A 23,567-nucleotide genomic window follows, 5' to 3' on the forward strand; every position below is an offset into this window, starting at 1 on the left:
TAACTTACATGGGCTCTATAAGGCCTATTTAATTTTTTTGTTTAAACACATGTTATGTTTGGACGAGGAAGTTTTATGCAGTAATGTTGGATTCAGAATAAGCGTGTGTTTATGAAAGTGTAATTAAGACACGAGCTGTAAGACATGTTAATATTTCTAAGAAATAGCCATTTGTTACCTAATAAGAACGTACCGCGTATTTGGTACGCAAAATAACCTACTATATAGACTTGTATACTATTCTAGCAATTGATATATGTGCTTATGAACTTATGACACTTTTTAACAATGTAAGAACTCTTGATGTAACACGAACGTCTCACAATACGGCAAATAAAATGAATGCACACATTATCAGTCTGATTTATTAATATTATACCAGAAATCAATATCTTAAAAAAACATTTTATGTGGGTCATGCAAAACGGTATTGCTTTTCTCAATATGTAGCCTCCAAATGACATAAGACACCTATTCGGATATCATATTGAGTCCAATACCAGTGAGAGTCATAATTTGACGGCTCAACAACAACCATGTTTATCCACCATTGTAACTAGCCTCGCTTTGACATCACAAACAGCGGTATAATTAAATATTGAACTGCTTGAATAGGTTCAAACATTTTAAGATTAGGTATAGATCATTTGTGAAGGAACCTTTCATTTGCCAACTGAGACATGTAAACATAAATAACAACGTCAAGTTAAATGAGATTCAATGCTTTACATGAATTATTTATGCCAGTATAATGCATAAGAGTGTACCAACCAATACCATATTTAGTAATTTTTATTATCTTATTTTTAACAACGCTTAAGCGCCCACGGCTTTTCACTGCAGAGAAAATAAGAATATTTTAATATTGTCTGGAAACGACTCGGAACCGCAGGTATTGAGTGTTCGATTGACACACGTGGGGTTTCTTAATAATATCTTATTTGCTGTCTTTATAAGTTATTTTCTATAGTCAATATTTGCCAGGCGTTTCCAATCGGTGACAGAATATTGCACTGTACGGTAATTCTTTATAATGTGTGTACGTTTTTTGGTATGGGTTTTGATGTAATGCGTTTTAAAGGCAATCGTATAAGTATTCCGTCAGTCTGTTTCAAATGCAGCGCATTATAATTTATAGATATTAAGTATATAATTCTCCAATTGTTTATATGTTACGTATTGGTGCATATAATGCATGCATGATACTGATGATTGGAGTCACACTTTGATTTCAACATGTTGGCTTTTATTTTCCTGAAAATAACTTTGGTTGGAATTTGCATCACAGCGCAAGGTAAGCTCAATTTAAAACAGTTTTGTAATTCACTTATAAATTAAAATGGTAACGTAATTATAATAAATTCTTAAAAGCCAAACGGAACAAATGGTAAAAGTTCTTAACTCTCGTTTCATTTATTTCCTGTTTTGAATTCATTCTGATATACTTTTTAAACAGTTCTTAACTCTTTAATACAAATGGTTTATGTTGTCATTCAGACCGACCACACATGCAGACGTGCCTTGATTGCAGTGCTGGTGAATCGTGTGTTCAAATACCGGTACTTAATTTCATTTATATGAGCATTCATGCAAATAAAATCTCGGTCATATCCACCGATTCGGGATAACGCGACCGTGCGGTCCTTAATTTCAGATACAAATTACAAAAGCACACGGCGACCGCCACAGTACCGTGGCTATAAAGCGGGGTACTTGGCGTTGTTTTCTCGCACATGGGTGCTTCGAGGGGTTTTAGCGTACTAAATATAGTATCCGATATATCGTTTAACAACGTACCTACCTAAAGCGCATAGACGAGTGGTAGACTTCCTCGCATGTGTACCGTAAGGGCCTTTGCATCATTTGTACAAATGACGTTTGATTTCGGAACGACATTTCGGGCTCCCCAAATCGTTAGAATGTCCGCTCCAGTCCCTCACTAGCCCCGTAATTTGTAAGGAAATTGGCAAAAACGGCAATTTTATCAAGGATAAGCCTGTGGTACCCTTGCGGAATACACGACGTCTCGCCTTGAGTCGGAAAAAATCGAAAGATACCGTGGGGGCCCACCCGAATGTGTGACCGCTTCACGAAATGCAGCAAACCGATACCAGCTATATCCATAAATCCGTAAATATCCGCCGTAGGCAGAAACAATCGTACGGGTCCCGTTAAATAAATGACCGTAACATAAGTTAAAAAATGGCTGGCAGATCAAATGTATTTCTGATAATTTCACTTTTACTAGTAAAGCAAAATCGCATTTTTAAACATTTTTGGAATTAGTTGAATTGAAAAGCACTTACCAAAACACACATAAAGGTGGTGATAAACCCTTCTTTCAAGCGACTCTTTCATTTTTGACAGGGTCGGCAAGGAAACATTAAACTCTTTATGTCTGCTTTATATAAATGTAAGCGGATATGTTATAATTTACATTTTGTGCAGTTTTAAATAAATGCCATTCGATGCTATGTGATTTTTCCCTTCATCGGTACGAAATAGGCATTGCCTATGACTTTGCAATGACCTTGGGCAATAAATATATAAACGGGTTTTCGATCATGGAATTTCCAAATAATAGTTTGCAGCATCAATTCCGTGAGCGCATGTCTAAATAAAACATATGTTAATAAATCGCGTGAAAACGCCACAGATAAAAAAAGGATAGTACAATATAAACTTGTAAAATTCAAATGATAATTAAGGTCACATAAAAAAATCATTCGTCCGATTTTTTACGAAATAATTGGAGCGGTTAAATATGAATACGATTTTGTCATTTAGTTTAAAACAAGAACGGGTGATATATATTTATTTCAGGTTATTTTAGACATTTGTACCGCAAATCAAAATCATGTATCGTCGGATCTACTTTTTGACATGACATGTTAAAAGATTACCGGTTACAGTTATGGGCCACTAAAAATATTTATGGATTCGATTCCTATTGCCTGCGGACAAGGTTGTAAAATAGTATAATCGGTCTTGTTGCGCCTACAGCCTTTTTCAACTCTGATTGGCATTTCTTAACACTGGGAATCAGAAATCATCACATTTTTAACGACCTTGAAACCAAATTTCGTCTTTTACGGCAGACGAATGCGTTTTATTGGCAGTTTAGTATGTTAAAACATTGTTCTTATTGAGTTATGTTTTTTTATTTGTCCGACGCACGAAATTTCAACTGCGGGCTACCTCTTTAACAAAACCATACAAACTGCAGGAAAAAAACAGATGGCCAAAAATTGACCAAGATCCTTTTTAAGCATTCGCTCGTGGATTGTAACATGTACTTTTTTTATTACGAAATAAAGTGTGGTAACGTGTAAGGGTAAGAGTTAAAACTAAGATACTGACAGATTGAACCCTTCTTCAGATGTTGATATTTGCTCAAATGTCGTCTTTGAAGACGTTATAGCGTTACTGACGGGGCTTTGATCGATTCGTTGTTGCATGATTGGTTGAATGACATTATCACGTGATGTTATCAATGTATTTCAAAAGGGTCAAAATATTCATCCTTGTCGTTGTCATCCAGTGGTTTGGGCGTTGGATCTCTCATATTTTCTAGACTTTAGGACGCGGGTTCGCACACTACTTAAACCATTTTTATTTTATTTTTATTTTATTTATTTTTTGCAATTTCGATATCATTGATAAAGATAATGATAAATACGTGTTTTCGGATGCATTTCCTGGCAAACATTGTATTGGTCCAAAAACACGACCGAGTCCCTTTAAAGCCTTACATAACTATCAAACCTCTGTAAGTAAGTCATTTAAGCTAGTTTGTGAGCGAACGTATTTTGTGAAATAACCTCCCTAGATATTGTCGTTAAGTGGAAAAGGATATATAGGATTTGGCCTGCATGTATAAAATACATATATATGTAAATGTTAAATGGTATGGTTTTGCTTAGAACTGTGGCTTTCTTTAATTTCATCCACTTTTCAGCCGGCTAGGGCCAAACAAACATGGCAAGAGTGCCTGTCCTTTTTCAATAGTGAAGATGGATTGCTACTGGTCGACTACGCCATAGGATGTAGACGATGGAACTGTACTGCTGTGAAACAAAACATGGACTCGATGGCGTTCCGGTGGTCCTTCAGTTCCGGTATATGCGACAATGTTTTTCATATTATTTTTATTTCCATTTAAGCAACTGTTTAAGTGTAATACGTACTGCGTTTTCGTTCTGCAAACTGTCGTTGTAGATTCTGTATTGAGGTTTTGAGCTGTTCTGTGATCACAAACTGCTCATGTTCTAAGAATAAAATGTTTAATGCTCTATGGTACTCAATATTGCATCCGGATCACTTTTCGTACGCTTACCTAAAGTAACACTTTATAGAACAGCTTGAATTAATTATTGATATAATCATTTTATTTAAGCGACAAAACAACATTATAGCTATTCACTGATGTTTAAAGCATGCGCAAAAGTTCCAATAGCCAAAATATAATAACTCTTCAACGGGTCGCAAGCATAAACACTTTGACTAGAATCGGTTTTATATCGTAACGTCCACGAGAGTCTATAACGGCCTGGCATCTCATACGCATGCTGCTGATACGTCTGCGAATCTTTTGTTGCGGGAGTCGCACCTATTTATCAAGTAACGAAACTGCAGGTACTGCAATGTTTGTTGGTTAAACAGGACGAGTAGAACTCACAGTTTATGGATAATCGTCCCAGACGTGCTTTATTGGAACACGGTCAGAGCATAACTCTGTGCCGTCCACTCTGACAATATGTGCAGCTTCAAGACTAGGCATATATGATATCTACAGCAGTGTTTAATACCAATGCTTAACTAATTATTATCTTACCGGAAAATCAATATATGCAACTTAAGTCAGACTTAAGGCGATAGTGAATACAGACCAAGTAGTGTGATGTGAGCCCTATGTGGGCGCAATTCGGACGTTCTAGAACATGGACGAACGACTTTGTCGTTTTGCTCTCATACCAACAACATAAAGCCGGCTTCGGATGGTTAAGTTAAGATGACCAGTCCCAATTTGAAAGTCATTTGAAAGGCAATAGCCTTTAAGAGGCGGATTTAGATAAATCGGTCCTGAGCTGGATACCAATGTGTGACCAGTTCATTTTTAAAATGTCATGCATTTGATTTCGATTCCACCTTCTTGTCACGACGCTCTGGGAAACACAAAGAGCGTACAATGTATGTCACTTGTCGACCTGGTAGTACCTCTATGTCTCTGTTCATTTATTCAACGTTGATTCGCTTGTGCATTTGCCATCATTGACGATACTCGTCTACATACTACCATATACAGTAAGCAAAATTGGTGCATGCCCTAAAACTTCAAGGAAACTTACTGTACGTGCCGAGCAAAGGAATCGTTCAAATGTATATAGCATGTAGCGATATTATAAAGGTTTCGTTACATTCTTCATTCTTCATTTCATCATTTATCCAGGTTATAAAAGTGATCCATGTGACGTTTTTAGTTGTAGATGAGTTCTGTATCTTAATGTGTATGCCAGTTATGGGATTGGAGGGTAAATATTCGTACCTTGATCATAGTTGTATATTATGTATATAGTCGTTTGCAATTTAATGGCTTTTAATATTGCGCCATAAATGTAGAACGAGCGGACTTTGTTTACTCCGTAAAAATGTGTTAACTTATTTTAGAATCAGCTTAACGGGTTTCATTAATGGAATGCATTTAATTCATATGTGAATAAAAATAATAATATTATATACATTTCAGAATGTACACGGTACGAGATATTCACAGTTTACGGTCACGTTGGTACGTGTGACGTCATTGATTTTTATTCTGGTGACGTCACACAAGAATATTGCTTGGATAGATGTTTGGACATGGACAATTGTAGAGCAGTCAGCGTCAATGCATTCAATATGTCCTGTTTGTTTCATTCCTGTACGGACAAAACGCCAGATGACAACTCGGTGTTTATCAAGCGGATGTGTGTAGAAAATTCAGGTAGTTACTTTGATCTAGAACCATTTATTATAATCCCCACACCCAACACTTAATTAAAATAAAACTCACCCACTTTAGAATTAGTACTTATGTAACGTTTCTTCCCAAGTCAGCTCGGACACGCTACCTTAAGTTAAACAACAAACCTATTCTCGGACTGCATTGTCCAAAAAACTAAGTATAAAATTAGTAATATATACAAGTGATTAACAATGATTGATTGCAAAACCAATGATCGGAGAAATAATTATTATGGTTCAAGAATCAATGTTTAATTATCCCAAAAACCAAGAACGCACAAACAGAAACACAACAGTATGCTATAACTTCAAACAGGGCCAGCATATAAAACGCTTATAAACCAATCACAATATATCAGTGAAACCCCCAGTCCTAATTGTATAGCGTACGGGGAATCAAACCATTGACCCAGTTCCGTCTGTATCGCAATGATCCAGGCTTACTAAGAGGCCAAAAAGAAACCCTACATATGTCCGAACCTTGAAACTAGAAGCGCATTGCTTCACTTTAATTCTCCTACCCCCAATAGTTCAGAACCCGCCCTAAACAGTTCAAAAAGATACTTCAAAGCTTCCCTATATATTAACTTGATGTTCTCACATCGGCGTCAAGACACGAACTAACTATTCCTAAGCCTTTCGCTATTTTATACCCTAACATCACATGACCAAAACGGAATAATACATTTTAACAAACCCTATGGGTGAAACCATTATATTAAACTAATATTACAGACAAGGGGTGTCAAGTTCATTAATCTTTAGAAAAAGTAGAAATTAGGAATATAACCATGGCTTTAATATTGAATACACAAAACATCCTAAAGAAGAAATAAGATAACAGCTGAACTCGTAAAAAATCAAATACTTTATAAATGTCACTTAAACAGAGTTGTTTATTTTTCGGGCTCCGGACTACATGACTACAGGAACATTACACTTACATGAAAATAGCGTCATTAATAGTTTGAAAAGACGCATCCTACACATAACTACGGGTAAATGGGACCGAGTCACAGTGCCTCAAATCTCCTAAACACTTTTATTTCACTGTGGTATAGTAATAACACGTATACAATCGTTAATGTATTTCAACCCTTCATTCAATAATACCTTTATACGTCTTATAAAATGGGCATCTGTATGAGAAAATATGAATATATTTATATCAGCGTTTGAAATGTACAGGTATTTTAAGGTAATTTAAGTTTAAATTTAAAGTAGGTGTTTTAAGTGTTGTTTTTGCTGGCCAACTTGGGGTGGCAGGGCCCTTGTCCTCCCTGCCAGTTTCACCACTCTATTGTATTTGAAACGCACTAAAATTCCTATATATACTATTGTCAATTAACCAATTTGCACGAATAATTACAATGAAAACTGAGGAAAATGGTAAATAAGCATACATTTTGGTTGCTTTTGGATAACTCTGGGTTGACCCTTTAAAGACACTATTGATTTCTTTTTCAGTGCCTGAAAATAATTTCTCTCAGATATGCCATAATTGCGATACTAATTGCAAAAATAATCACTTCATTTCTCGAGAGAATACTGGACCCATTACAAGCAACTGTAACAGTACATGCAGTGATTGTGACAACGTTATATATGACCGATCTACAGAGGAGTGTACACAGAGGCAGTGTGATAGACCATATATCTTCAATGGCGTTGGAAAGAAGCTGACTCGAAATGTTTCCTATGAAGGTGACACAATTGGTTTACTTTATTAATCGGAAAATCACGTTTCGTCCTGAAACACCTGGATAACTAGCAGAAAAGATACAAACATATGCACTAGGCATACTTTGATGTTCTGGATCACGTGATATAGTTGAAAAGAATACTCAAATATGCACTAGGCATACTATAATGAGCTAGATCAAGTGATAAACTAGCAGACAATACATATGTCAGAATGATATTGATCACGTAATAGATCAGCAGACAAGACACATTTGCATTAGGCATACGTTAATGAGTTAATTACGCGATAGACTAGCAAGCAAAGCATGCATATATACTAGGCATACTATAGTGTACAACCATATAATAGACTTGCAGGCAAGACACACATATGTTCAAGGCATACACTCATAAGCTGGGTCAAGTTACAGATCAGCAGACAAGACACTTACACATATATGCATAAGGTATAATATAATAAGTTGTATCACGTGACATACTTGCAGACAAAGCACACATACGGCATAACTAGGCATGATAAGCTAGATCGACGGATAGACTTACAGACAGGACACTAGGAAAGACTAGCAGACTAGTCACACATATGCACTAGGTGTACAATAATGAACCGGATCACGTTACAGTCTTGCAGACAAGATACATACGTATGAACTAAGTATAATATAATACGCTTGATCACGTGAAAGACTTGCAGACAGGAAATAACATATGCACTAGGCGTACTATAATAAACCAGGTCAAGTGAAAACTTGCAGGCACGACATATACATGCATTAGGCGAACAATAATAAGCTGGGTCACGTAAATGACTAGCAAAGAAGACACACATATACACTATACATATAAATTAGAGAATTGACAGAAACTTATCCAAATATTGTAAAAGCTGGTGTAAAAGAGAAGGGGTCGAACTTAATGCCTTAATGTCGTGAATGAATAAAATATTGTACCTCATAGATAATAAAACAATAATACATTGGCCCTCGCCCCAATTCCATTTTGATAACTCCAAAGCTGATCAAGGATATCAAATCTCTACAAATTAAAACTGGTACTACACTAGGCATACTAAAATAAGTTTGATATCGTCATAGACTATCACACAAGACAAGCTCATGCACTAGGCATACTAAAATAAGCTGGATCACGTGACCGACTGGCAGTCAAGATACTCATATGTGCTATGAATATGATTATAAGTTTGATGTCGTCATATACTATCAGACAACACACACTTAAGGAATGAATTGCAGGATTAATGTCATTATCGGGGTATAAACGCAATTTGGCTGGTCAAAGTGTCATGAGTCCGAAGGACTCCACGTGTACTTTGACCAGCCCAATTTCGTTCATAATCCCGATAATGACATCATTCCCGCAATGCATTACTTATATTTACACCAATAGTTCATTATTTCATTCAAGCATTGTTAAAAAAATACTTCATTTCCTTTAAGAAAACCTTTCAGTAATTTTTTCTAACCCATTATGTAATAGAACGACCCGACTGTGACCGAAAGCATTTTATCAAATGACGTCATTATAACGCGGGAAAAGGTCAACCACTTGAAATCACTTATAAACGTAAAATTAAAACACTTATAGCAACAAAACATTTAAGATATCATAAATCAACACTTTTTAAATGTGGATTTATATTTAACGGGACCTGCTGACACAATACAAACAATAACAAGATCAACAATTTTCATTTATATTGTTATGCGATGAATTGCGATCCGAACATATCCGAAGATGCTGCGTTCATCGGATGATAACCGCAATTGCCGAAAAGCAGTTCATTGAAGGAATGAAAGTTGAGGTGTAAATATACATGCACTAGGCATACTATTATAAGTTTGTTATCGTCATAGACTTTCAGACAAGACACACACATGCACTAGGCATACTATAATAAGCTGGATCACGTGACAGACTGGCTGTCAAGATACGCATATGCACTAGGAATACTATACAGACGCTTATTAGCCAAGAGTTGTTAAAAAACATTTTTAAATAAATTGTAAATGAGTTATTTTCTTAATGTGGTTCTAGTGAGAATTTAAATACTCTTACACGCTAAACACTTACACACACAATAAGTGAATGATAATAGATTAAGTTAAATTATTACATTACAGATTGCCTGGAATTCAACCTTCGATTTACCTATCAGACACCAGCGTGTGAAGCATTTGCTGTCGACGAAGGTTACTCAAACAGGACAGATAGAGTCCCTGGTCTTGTGGATAATTCTTGGTGCTATAGGCGGTGCCTTGACACACCAGAGTGCTTATCAATTGCATTCTTGGCAAATAACAGTTGCTCTTACCATAGCTGTATAGACTATGCTCCACTAGCTGCAAATGACAGATTTATGGCGTACCGTGACTGTATTAATAGTAAGCATGTATTTTAGTAGACCTTATTTAATTGAACGCTCTTGTTAGAGAAGCTTTTTAACATCATCCATTTCGCACTCACTGACCGGGCCCAAAATTCAAATGCGCGAAGGCCTGGGACGCCTGTGAGAAACGATTGCGCTTACCACTGCTATAACTGTACTACAATAGCTGGCATGTGTATTTTAACGATGTGCCTTTACAGGGCACTATAAAGAATGTTAAACATGAGTGACATTTTACACGATTAGTTATCTATTCGGATCCTTCCATTAGAAAAGTTAATTCTTTTTCTCAAGTGACTCATTTCTTGTGATAAAGTATGTTTATTGATAATTTTGTGAAGCGCGAAAAGGAGCTAAAACACAACTGCACACATGTACTAGGTAAACTATTACGACCAGGATCACGTAATAGACAAACATACAAGAAATACACGTGCACTTTAACGACCTGGACCACGTGACAGACACGCAGACCAGACACATAACTGTTCTAGGCATACTATAATGAGTGGATCACTTGACAGACACGCAATCAACACACACACGCACGCACGCACGCACGCACGCACGCACGCACACACACACACACACACACACACACACACACACACACATGTACTATGCAATCTATAATAAGTGGATCACGTGACAGAAAAACAGACAAGACTCAAACATGTTCTAGGCATATTATTAAGGAGATAACTGATTCACGGGACAAGGAGACAGGACACTAACATGTACCAGGATTAATATAATGAACTGATTTACGAGACAAGCAGAAAGGACCCACATATGCACTTAGCATGTCACAATGAGCTGAATCACTTGATAAACTAGCAGGAAAAGCATACCAATTCATTAGGCATAATAGAATGGGCTGGAACGCGTCATGACTAGCAGAAAATGCATACCAATTCATTAGGAATAATAGAATGGGCTGGAACGCGTCATGGACTAGCAGGAAAGGCATACCAATTCATTAGGCATACTAAAATGAGCTGAAACGCGTCATGGACTAGCTGACAATGCATACCAATTCATTAGGCATACTAGAATGAACTAGAACGCGGCATGGACTAGCAGGAAAGGCATATCAATTCATTAGGCATACTAGAATGAGCTGGAACGCGTCATGGACTAGCAGTAAAGGCATACGAATTCATTAGAAATACTAGAATGAGCTGCAACGCGTCATGGATCAGCAGGAAAGACATACCAATTCATTAGGCATACTAGAATGAGCTGGAACGCGTCATGGATTAGCAGGAAAGGCATACCAATTCATTAGGCATACTAGAATGAGCTTGAACGCGTCATAGACTAGCAGGAAAGGCATACCAATTCATTAGGCATACTAGAACAAGCTGGAACGCGTCATGGACTAGCAGGAAAGGCATACCAATTCATTAGGCATACTAGAATGAGCTGGAACGCGTCATGGACTAGTAGACAAGACAAACAAATGCACTAGACATATACGAATGAAATTTATTACTTGAGACATGTATTGGCCATACTGAAATTATTGGATCACGTGATAGACACGTGGACAAAACACAAACATGTACTTAGCATACTATAATGAGTGGATCACGTTTAAGACAAGCATACAACACTTACGCTGACACCAATCATACTATAATAGACTGGATCACGTGACAGACTAGGAGACACACACATGTACTAAGTATACTATTATGAGCTGATTTACGAGACAAGCGAACAGAACACACTCAGAATGTAGAATCCATACTGAGTTGTATCACGCGAAATAATAGCGGTAAGGAAACACGCATGCATTAGGCATACTATTATGCGCTTAGGCACATGCAGACAAGAAACACACGGACATCTAGGTGCACTATGATGAGCTCAACGACATGACTGTCAAGCAGACAAGACACACACGTGTACTAAGTATACTATAATATGATATTGTTTGTTTTATAGACTGTAGCAGCCCATTTTACCAAACATGTGTCAACTGCATGCCTGGACCCAATTGCCAATCTTCATACAAGACCGTTTCTGATTTTACGGAGAGTTCGTGTCTACATAATTGTCAAATGGAAGGGCACTGCGGTGGACTGCAAATTGAAGACCAACTTTGCTCCTTCTTTGACTGCACGCAGCCAACGATCTCCAATCATTCTACTTTTTACAGACACACATGTTCTGAAAATGGTATGTAATGTATAATATATTAAGTCTGTGCGCAAAATAAGCTGTACAAAACCGCTAAAATATGACGATTGCACTTGTAGTTCAATGTGAATAATTATTATATTATTGCAAAATTAAAATCAATGTGCGTTTCGTAGAGCATACAATGACCAATCTAGCACCACTTGGGGTTTGGTTGATTTTGACAAATAAAAACACGCGTGATGTTGTATTATTTCATTATTTCCGGTTGGCTTATTGAATCAAAACGGTGTATGACATATCGATAACATTTGGAAACAGTGCGTTTATCGAAATATATTTTCACTTTTCTTCATAGATTTTAACCGCTTCATTGTAAATCTAGTAACATTAACGCAGGGAAGAAAATGAAATGATATCTTTTAAGTTCGTTTCCGGAATGGCGTTGTTTGGTTGAAATTTCGCGCGGTTTTCCTATTAAATAGCAATTAAATTTTGTTTTTGTTTAATTTAAAGCAAAAATGGTTTGTTTCAGTGTAAAATTAAAACACATTCCACCTCGTGTACACCAAAAGTAAAGTTTTCATTCGTGGCAAAGACACTATTGAAATATCACTTTTGGTGATCACTCGGCGAAATTTGTTGCATATCTTTAACTTAAACAAACAATCATCCTATATTTGTTGTATTTCAAAGAACAATAATATATACCAACATAACAAGTAAAAAAGAGAAGCAATAAGATATCAAAGATAATAAAGAAGAAATGAATGGTCAACTAAAGAAAATCTTAAAGAACAAAATTATTTTTACAATGTATGAAATGAACAATTATGCCTGTATATGGTATAAACCCTTCTGGCTGCAATGATGACCAGACAGCGACTTTGCATAACATGAAAACAATAAATATTGTTATACCTTAAAGATGCACTCTTAGTCCCAAATACGATTTACCACAATTAATACAATTGTTTAAATATACCAAAAAGGATGAATACATATCGAAAACAATCGTTCTGATGAAGGAAACCCAGTTTAATTTGAAAGAAAGGCGCAGAAAAAAACGGTATTTCTACCTTATGAGATGATAGTAGATCGCAGTACATCTTTTAGATGTCACAAATCATTTAATATTTTTGCGTTTTCAGCTATTAAAACACACGGTTAAAATCTTGTTATCAGTAATTCATATTTTCCATGAATGCATTATTTAGTAAGTAGCTAAAGAGTTATCACTCACAATATATGATTGCTATACATGTGAATGTATTGTTTTTAGCTCACCTGTCACATAGTGACAAGGTGAGCTTTTGTGATCACAATTTGTCCGGCGTCCGTCCGTCGTCCGTCCGTCCGTCCGTCCGTAAACTTTTACTTTAAACGACATCTCCTCAAAAACCGCTTAGCCAATTTCATCCAAACTTCACAGGAATGTTCCTTGGGTGGTCCCCTTTGAAAATTGTTCAAAGAATTCCATGCAGAACTCTGATTGCCATGGCAATGGAAAGGAAAAACTTTAAACTTCTTCTCCCAAACCACAAAGCTTAGGCCGTTGATATATGGTAGGTAGGATCACCAAATGGTCCTCTACCAAGATTGTTCAAATTATGACCCTTGGGTCAAAATTGGCCCCGCCCCGGGGGGTCATGGGTTTTCTCTATATGTTTATAGTGAAAACTTAAAAAATCTTCTCCTCTGAACTTACTTGGCCTAGAGCTTAGATATTTGTCATGATTCATCATCTAGTGGACTTCTACAAAGTTTGTTCAAATTATGGCCCTGGGGTCAAAATTGGCCCCGCCCCAGGGGGTCATGGGTATGCTCTATATGTTTATAGTTAAAACTTCAAAAATCTTCTCCTCTGAACTTACTTGGACTAGAGCTTAGATATTTGGCATGATTCATCGTCTAATGGATCTTTACAAAGATTGTTCAAATTATGGCCTTGAGGTCAAAATTGGCCCCGCCCCGGAGGGTCATGGGTATACTTGATATGTTTATAGTTAAAACTTCAAAAATCTTCTCCTCTTAACTTACTTGGACTAGAGCTTAGATATTTATATACATATATAGATACACACGTAAAATCAAGTAGTGACAAGAGCTTAGATATTTGGCATGATATATCATCTAGTTCACTTGTACCAATATTGTTCAATCTTTGGCCCTGGGGTCAAAAAATGTTCCCACCCGGGCGGTCATGGGTTTCCTTATATATGTATATGATGAAAACTTATTAAATCTTCTTCTCCGAAACCAAAAGGCGAAGGCCTTAGATATTTGGTATGAAGCATTGTTTATCGGACCACTATTAAGATTGTTCAAACTTTAGCCCTGGGGTCAAAATTGGCCACGCCCCGTGTTCATAGGCTTAGGTTTTCAATATTTTTATATAGTCTTATATAATAAAACTTTAAAAATCCTCTTCTCCAAAATATAAGACCTAGAGCTTTCATATTTGGTATATAGTGTTACCTAGTGGACCTACACCAAAGGTATTCAAATTATTGTCCCGGGGTCAAATTGGCCTTGCTCAGGGGTCATTTGTTTTTACATTGTCTTGTCACTTAAACATCTTTTCCTCTGAAAGTAAAGGTCAGAATGACTCCATACTTGATATGTAGCATCCTTACATGGTCCTCTCTCAACTTTGTTCAAATGGTTTTGTTTGGCCCCTTTTAGGGGTCACCAGAGCAAAAAATAGAAAAACCTTTAAACAACTTGATCTTATTAACTGCTTGATGGATCTTCAAGTCTGAAGCATCCTAGCATGGGCCTCTGTCAGGTCTTTTCAAATAATTTTGTTTGGCCCCTTTTAAGGGCCACCAGAGCTAAAATTAGTAAAAAAAACTTAACATTTTCTTCGCATGAACCCCTTGATAGATCTTCAGCAAATTTGGTTTGAAGTGTCCTTGCATGGACCTCTCTTAAATTTGTTCACATAATTTTGTTTGGCCCGGTTGCCATGGCAACCTAAAGGAAAATGTCAGCAATTGGTTATGATCATCTTCTTCTCCTAAACCGCTTTGACAATTATAATGAAACATCATAGGAATGATCCTTGGTTGGTGTTTTTTTTCAAAATTGTTCAAAGAAATTAATTCCATGTAGAACTCTGGTTGACATGGCAACCTAAAGGAAAAGTGTCAACAATTGGTTACAATCATCTTCTTCTCCTAAACCGCTTGGACAATTTTGATGAAACTTCATAGGAATGATCCTTGGTTGGTGCTTTTTCAAAATTGTTCAAAAAATTAATTCCATGCAGAACTCTGGTTGCCATGGCAATCTGAAGGAAAATGTAGGTTGTCGTGTCCGCGCTGTCACTTACTCTTATATGGACAGATTTTAAAATGACTTGCCATATGTTTTCGACATACCAAGACAACGTGTCGTGTGCAAGATCCATGTCCCTACCTCTAAGGTGAAAGATACACTAAGTGTTTATTCACAATGGAATGCTGAATATGAGGACATAAAGAGTGTTGGCTGTCATTTAGTATGATTGTTTTTTTTCTATGCTCAGAGGCAATTTAATATAACTTGCAATATGTATTTGACACATAAAGGCAAGATCAACTTTTTATGTACTTGTTCATAGATCAATGTCACATTGGGGGGGGGGGGAATTTGTCACATACTTTGACAGCTCTTGTTCAATATTCTTTGAGAAACAAGCTATATTAATAACAAAGGTTAAACTCTTTTACTCAGGTGAGCGATTTAGGGCCATCATGGCCCTCTTGTTTAATAATAGTGCCACTTAAGATAAATATGTCCCTTGAATTAAGTACGAAATTATATGGCTTGTCAAAAGCTGTGTGTTGTTGAATTAAACAGCAGCGGTCGTTAAAACTTACAACGACCGGTCCAACATGTCTTTCAAATTTTAACTTCACGACTTTCCAAAATCTTAAAATGGAAACATTGACAAGCATTATGACCCTTTCTGAAAAATGTTGTGTCGGAAATACTTATACAGATATACATATTAAAGTCATATATAAATCATGGCCTGTAAGCTTATGGTTAAATCAAACTCTTCTTTTACACTTCTTTGGATGCTGACTGGCCAGCCTTTATAATGCCATTTGGCCCTGTGTGGTGTGCAATATTTCTTCAATATACCATTTCATGTAGGGCTCGGAAATGTTCAGGAATTTTCGGCTCACATAGCGAGTATATTATCTTTTTGCATACACAATAAAGATTTTTCTCGTTCCAATGACAATGCAGTTTGAGCCATATTTATCAGCAAAAATAATACTTTTCCGGTAATTAACTTGACAACAGTTTTACTTTGGATTTTTTATTTCACTTTAAACATATCTCTTATGAACATCCGTTACACAACACAAAACATTTTGTAAAACAAATATCGATATTCTAACATTGGTTTCACATGCTATTTAGAAGTTTGCGACTGCATTTTAAGGACAAAATGCAATAAGACAACACCCTGAATATTCGGGCGTTTGGATTAAACAAATCAACAACATTTCAATAAAAAATCAGGATTTAAACGGTAGCAATATACTAAAAGAGTTCCTTTTCCTGTTACGATAAAATAAATAACAATTGGTTTTTAATGTGGGTATTGCTAACAAAGTTATTATTATACAAGCTCTTATTAAGTTATATTTTAAAGACAAATGATTGGATATGAGACTTCGAATGCATTTACCTATGTTTTAGAATCAAATAATCATTTAGTAATTGAATAATAGTATTAAAGTAGAATAGTATAAGAAAAGGAGAAAGATAAACAAGGTAAAAGCTGTGTGTGTGTGGATGAATGTAGTCGATCACTGACTTTCAAATCATTATGACATCAACAACTTCATCGAACAGAGCACTATTTTTAGTCCCAGTGTCATCACCATATAATAAGGAGCGGAGGGTTACCTTAGGAAATGAGCAGTATTGAGCATATGTTGCCATTGGTAAGTTACGAAAGGGCAAATGAGGAGACTGGTATGTGGTCTCATGACATCCACACCTGCAAAATGGTGAAGGATAATACTTTTTAACATATTTAGCAGATATTATAGGAGGAATGGATTAACTTATATATGATAGAATATACCTCCTTAACATTATCGTTAATGTATACAATGAACAAAACAGGAACTAGTATTGATCCCTGTGGAACCGCAGCTTTGATCTGACTTAATGATAAGGAGGCTCCTGGAATTACAACACGCTGAGATATATTCTAACTTGTTGTAAAACCAAGAGAATAAACGACCACACAGTCCTGCTTGTCTGAGTTTGAACAGTAGACCATGATACCAAATGTTATCAAATGTTTTACGTTTATCGAAGAAAATCAAATCGTATTTCAAGTCATTCGTCGAAAACTTGACAAAATATTTAGAGGTAAGTTAGTTGGTTAACAGTTAAGTCACCTGGCATAAAACCTGATTGGGGACGAGTTATTTGTACGATACATTTCACTTTGATGATAAGAGCGAGCGGCATAGACAATAGACAGATGAATGTGACAAAAACGAAAATTATTTAACTTGACTGAGAAGCTGCTATAGCCGTTCTGAATAATTACAAATTCGAGAAACTTTGTCAATAAAATTGGAATTGAACAAAAAGACAGTACTTAAGCTTGACAATAATTGGTTGCATGTAGAAAAAAATAATGTTGTGCAAAGAACAATCTTTATGTTAAGCGCCACTACAGAACGATATAATGGTTGCAATAGCGTATAAAGGCAATAATTATATTTTCATGACATAGTATTTACTTTGCACGTCAGAAATAGGTCATTGATGTTCACTACCTGATCAACAAACTTAAGAAAAAGCTTGATAAAATAAACGGGGAAACTCAGCCGAGACAGTGATTGTTGCGTTATTCTTTTAATCACGTACAATGGAGTATTATCGCCCTCCTATTAACAATTCTAAGCTTGTGTTAAGGAAAAACTGTATTTGCCGTTTTGGGGACCATCTAGTGTCTTGTCCCTAGATCGTAGGAATTATCTAGTCTCGGATAAAATGTCTTACCTTGTATATCACCATTTCTATTTCTGTAGGGAAATTTCCTTTGAGTTTTTTTTCCGTTGAAGGTATCACATGACTGTTGACTTAGGTGCCCTATTAATATAAGGCCTCTTTAATACTTTACAGCAATATTATAAAGGTCATAACTGTCTTAATACACTTGAACCTCTCACTTGGCTGTCCATGATTCTATTGCGACTTGGTGACATACATTCCAATCCTGGACCGGCATGTCCATTTAATACATCGATTAACACTGACGTCACGGAATCTCTTTAGCAACCTTTCACTCCAGCATTATAATGTACAGAGCTTTTTTTAAATATAAAAAAACACCCTTTATTCAGAGCAAAATGCATATGATATCCTTTCATTCATCCCTTGGTTAGGCCCCCATGTCAAGGACGATGAGCTACTTTTCATAATTGTTTAGATCCTTTTATAATAGAGGCTTGATTATCATGGTGGCATTCTGGTATACTTTTCTAGTAACATCCCAGCAATACGCAGAATGTACCTTGAAATTCCTCTTATTAAAAGTATATGAATTGAATTGCATGCCAATCGTCGAAAAATTATCCTTGGGACTTTTTAAAGTCTGAGTCTAAGATGTTGCTTCCCATTACGGACAGGAGCAAACGATCTCACAACCAACTCACTTCACTGAAACATCATCTTCTATTATAGATCTTTTCTTAACCTCAAATAGTGATATTAATATACAGTATGTAGTGTTTGTGAATCCATCTAAGATAAACCAATTCGTTAGCATTGCCCGGTGTTCTGTTCCTGTAATCTATCCAAACCTTTTCAACAACCATATAGACGCTTAATTTTGAAATTTGGACGTGGTTATTATGAGCTTCTTCGAATTAAAGTTGGAAATTTTGACTGGTCCTCTCTACTTGATGATAGTCTAGACACATATGCAACCATTTCCACATCGCAATTGTTGTCTTGTTCCAAGGAAACTATACCATTTGGTCACAGCCTTCATGGATGCATAAAAACATCATAACACTAGCATGCATAATACAAACCAAAAACAACAAACACTCAATCCGACTGGAACTCATATAGACACCTTAGAAACCAAGCACTACAAACAATTTGAGAAGCAAGTTTACAGCACCCAGAAAATCTTGCAAATAAACTTAAAGAACCGGTTATAAATAGTACTGACTTTTAAAAAATAATTAAGAAATTTAATACCACAAAAACTGCATCAAACATTATAACGCCCCTCAGACAAGTTTTAACTTAGATTTCCGATGATACAGTCAAGGTTAAAGTCCAGACAATTTCCAAACCCTTTTCGACAATTCAGACAAAGAATTTCCTCTTATAGACCATACCAATATTTCCCACTACTTTACCACAATAAACATAACTTAATATAAATACACTACAGTTCTACAGTCATGACTTACTGACAACGCGACAAGCCCTGACAATGTAAATACAATGTAGCAATACAATGATGTCGGATTCTAAAGGAATTCCAAACTGAAATAAGCGGCACACTATCGAATCTGTTCAACTATTTATTCTCCAAAATTCCGACACAATGGAAGGTCGCTAACGTCTTTGTAATCTTTTAAAAAAGAATGTTCCGCATGAAGTAAGCATTTATCGTCCAATCTCCTGCTTTCCATTTTCAGTAAATCTCTTTAATTTATTTTTTCACAAGCACTTGTTCCATATTTTTAATTTCTACATATGGGATTACATCACTCCTATCCGGTTCTGTATATAATGATTCCACAGTCAATCCGTTGTCCTTTCTCTACCATACATTCTATCAAGCTCTAGAAGAAGCAAAAGAGGTAAGAGTAATAGTGTGACACTACAAAGGCCTTTGACAGAGTAAGGCACAAGGGTCTTATACATTAATTCGAATCAAAAGGCATTTCTGGTTCTCTTCTACGTTGGTTGTCAAACAAATTATATGCTCGCTCACAACGAGTTGTTATAAATGGCTCCGAATCAACTCTATTGAAACTCAACGAGACTTTAGACTAATAAATCGTGCATTTGACTCAAGTTTCATAAATAATGTACCAATTAAAAAATACCTTTCTTAGAACTTTTGAAACGAAAAGTTTGTATAATTTTAAAGTTGAGTTATAACACAGTTACATGTAGGTGGAAAGATGATGGGACGGACGGTACGTTGATTAATTTAAACTTATTGTTTTCAGTATGTTCAGTGTATGAGGTTTATAAAGTAAGTGAAGCAAGGGGAGTTGGTAAAACGATCATTCACAGTATGACGGAAAGACGTTCGGATATGCAATTTTGCTTTGAGAGATGCCTAGAAACTAGCATATGCAGAGCAGTCTCTTTCAGAGATTTGGGCACTGGACTGACCATCTGTTACTACCACACATCTGATTGCATGACCGAGAACGTTCCAGGCTGGTCAGTTATATGGAGATATTGTTTAAATGGTGCGTTCTTTGTTTTCTTCTAAAAATATCTATATGCTTTCTAAAGCGTCTGGGCATCCATGATATTCAAGTTTTCGACGTTTTGGAACGAACTAGACATTTGAACCTTTCGTATACGATATTTTCCATAGCAGTGATATTACATGCATTGAGATTAAACTGTAAATCCGACTGCATTTTACCAATTTGACTAACTGTCCTATTAAAGAATAATGGTCCTGCATTATTGTCATAGAAATAGGCATATATCACGTGTGATGTGAGTTAAATCAGGTAAAGTTCCATTATGAACAAATATGTTATTTGATGAAGTAAAACGCTTTTGCAGATATAAGTGAGAGAACGAACCTTACTGCACTGATTGACAATGCAATGTCAGCCAACCAAACAATTGGTGCAGATGTAGAACAGCTATATCCGAGGGCAGGAGTAAATTGTTACAAGCCAACTGAACCTGCACATACATCTGCACCTACCATTGAATCTAGCAGTACGTCTACACCTACACCAATAAATACGGCTCCACCTGCAACTGTATCTAGCACTACATCTACACCTACAACTACAACTACGGCTCCACCTACAACTGCATCTAGCACTACATCTATACCTACAACTACAACTACGGCTCCACCTGCAACTGCATCTAGCACTACATCTACACTTACAACTGCATCTAGCACTACATCTACACTTACAACTGTAACAACCACTACATATACAACTACGGTTCCACCTACAACTGCATCTAGCACTACATCTACACCTACACCTATAACTACGGCTCCACCTGCAACTGCATATAGCACTACATCTTCACCTACAACTACGGCTCCACCTACAACTGCATCTAGCACTTCATCTACACCTACAACTACGACTCCACCTACAACTGGATCTAGCACTACATCTACACCTACACCTATAACTACGGCTCCACCTACAACTGCATCTAGCACTACATCTACACCTACACCTACGGCTCCACCTACAACTGCATCTAGCACTACATCTACACCTACACCTACAACTACGGCTCCACCTACAACTGCATCTAGCACTACATCTACACCTATAACTGTAACAAGCACTACACCTACAACTACAACTACGGCATCAACAGTGAATACGGCGATTTCTTCAACAAAAATGAGTTCCTCCCTTGCGACAAGCTCACAAGGTTAGTACGTAATAATTGATTTTGTTGCAATGTTTTTTAAGATATGAGCATTTGAGTATGAATCAATGTATTTGAGGTTTCGGTATACCAAAACTACGTCGTTATATAACGGGATATCGTGACTTGGGGCATAAACTGGCTGTTGAATTGACAAGTGTATTTGATCACAAAAAAGTGATTTCGAATCAACATTTCGACTAATATCACAACTCAAACTGAGCATTGTTTGTCCTTGTCATCATTTGATCACCTATGCAGTACAGTGGATTTAAAAGTCAATATCGATCAAACAAAGGTAGTTGTTTTTGATACTAATAGGCCAACTCGCTATATTTTTAAAATAAGAAGAAAAAAACAATAGAAACGTGTAGATTTAGGTAGGCGTTTTATTTTTGTAGTTTTGGAAGTATCATTTACACAAAAAAAACTAGTTGAACAGTCCAAAAAGGCAATGCACTTTTAATATAAACGCATTTACAATCCAGAAATATCGACCGACTTACCGTTACAATTGTTCTTCTTCAAAAATATTGTTAGAACAATCTACCAAGTACAAGACCTTTATTTATAACAGTGTGTTAAACAAGTCCTAACCGACCAGTTTAAACAAGATTGGGACTCTGCAATGAATAAATCTTCAAGAACTACGCATTGGTCAAGGAAACTCTCGAATATGAAAAGTAATTATTATTAAATATGTCAACTTGAGAATCAATTTCGGTAAGTTTCGTAAGGCGAACCACGAATTCCCGATAGAAATAGAAAGGTATAATAATGCTGACCAGTACGTAGAAAGATACTGTCATACTTCTAGATCAGATCTAGGTTATGAATACCACAACTTACAAGTTTGTCCATTATTTTTAAATGATAAAAGAAAGTACCTCCCCACCTATAACGTCAGTAAGCCAATTACTATTTACTACAAGGAACATATTTACTTGTACAAAAATTAAACTAATGACAAAAATAGCTTTATTCGTGAAATACTTCACATGTAACGATTTGCTTGTATTTTAATCATGCAATCTTTGGCCAACATTTTAGCGTTGACACGTTCTACAAAATTCCGTCAGGTTGAAATTTTGGCCATATATTGCATCATTAAGATACAAGCAAATCTAAAATATTTCACACGTGTAGAAGCAGAAAATAACACTGTGTTTTATAGGCTATGAAATATTTTCATATCTTTTCTGTCAAAAAAAGTTATTAAGACACAAACGTCACTTACTTGTTTGTTTACATGGGTTTTGAGCCGTGGTGAACCGTGTGAGAACCATTTTGAAGTCACGTGATTCCTCATACTGAGTACGGTTTTGACTAGTTGACACGGTCATACGGCACGCGCGTCTTAAAATATTTATTTTTTTGGTTTGGTTTCCCAAGTCTTAGGTGGAAAACGCTTATTAAAATGAGTTGTAAATCTTTAACTTCAGGTGTTTGCAACTTTTCCAAACGGAATAATTACAGATAAATTGATTGAACTTAAAAGTGAAAGGACTATATGTAATTGTGTTTTGTATAATGGTATATATATATATATATATCTCATGGGTTTCAGTGTGAAAGTACATATTGTCAACATAAGGGAAATACTTTTACCCTAGGCGAAGCCAAGGGTAGCAGTATTTATCGTATTTGTCACATGTTTCCT

The 23,567-nt window shown here is 36.2% G+C and overlaps 1 protein-coding gene across 1 annotated transcript in view; it reads left to right on the top strand.

Annotated features, from left to right (window-relative positions):
* The window catches only part of LOC128223547 (mucin-2-like), an 82,216-nt gene that overhangs the window by 17,794 nt on the left and 40,855 nt on the right, over positions 1-23,567 (top strand). The window contains exon 4 of the mRNA XM_052932825.1: positions 21,059-21,910. Coding sequence (XP_052788785.1) covers positions 21,059-21,910 — 852 coding nt within the window. The remainder of the gene's footprint in view (positions 1-21,058; positions 21,911-23,567) is intronic.

Source organism: Mya arenaria, chromosome 17 (genome assembly GCF_026914265.1).
Source record: "Mya arenaria isolate MELC-2E11 chromosome 17, ASM2691426v1".
NCBI classification, from domain to species: Eukaryota; Metazoa; Mollusca; class Bivalvia; order Myida; family Myidae; genus Mya; species Mya arenaria.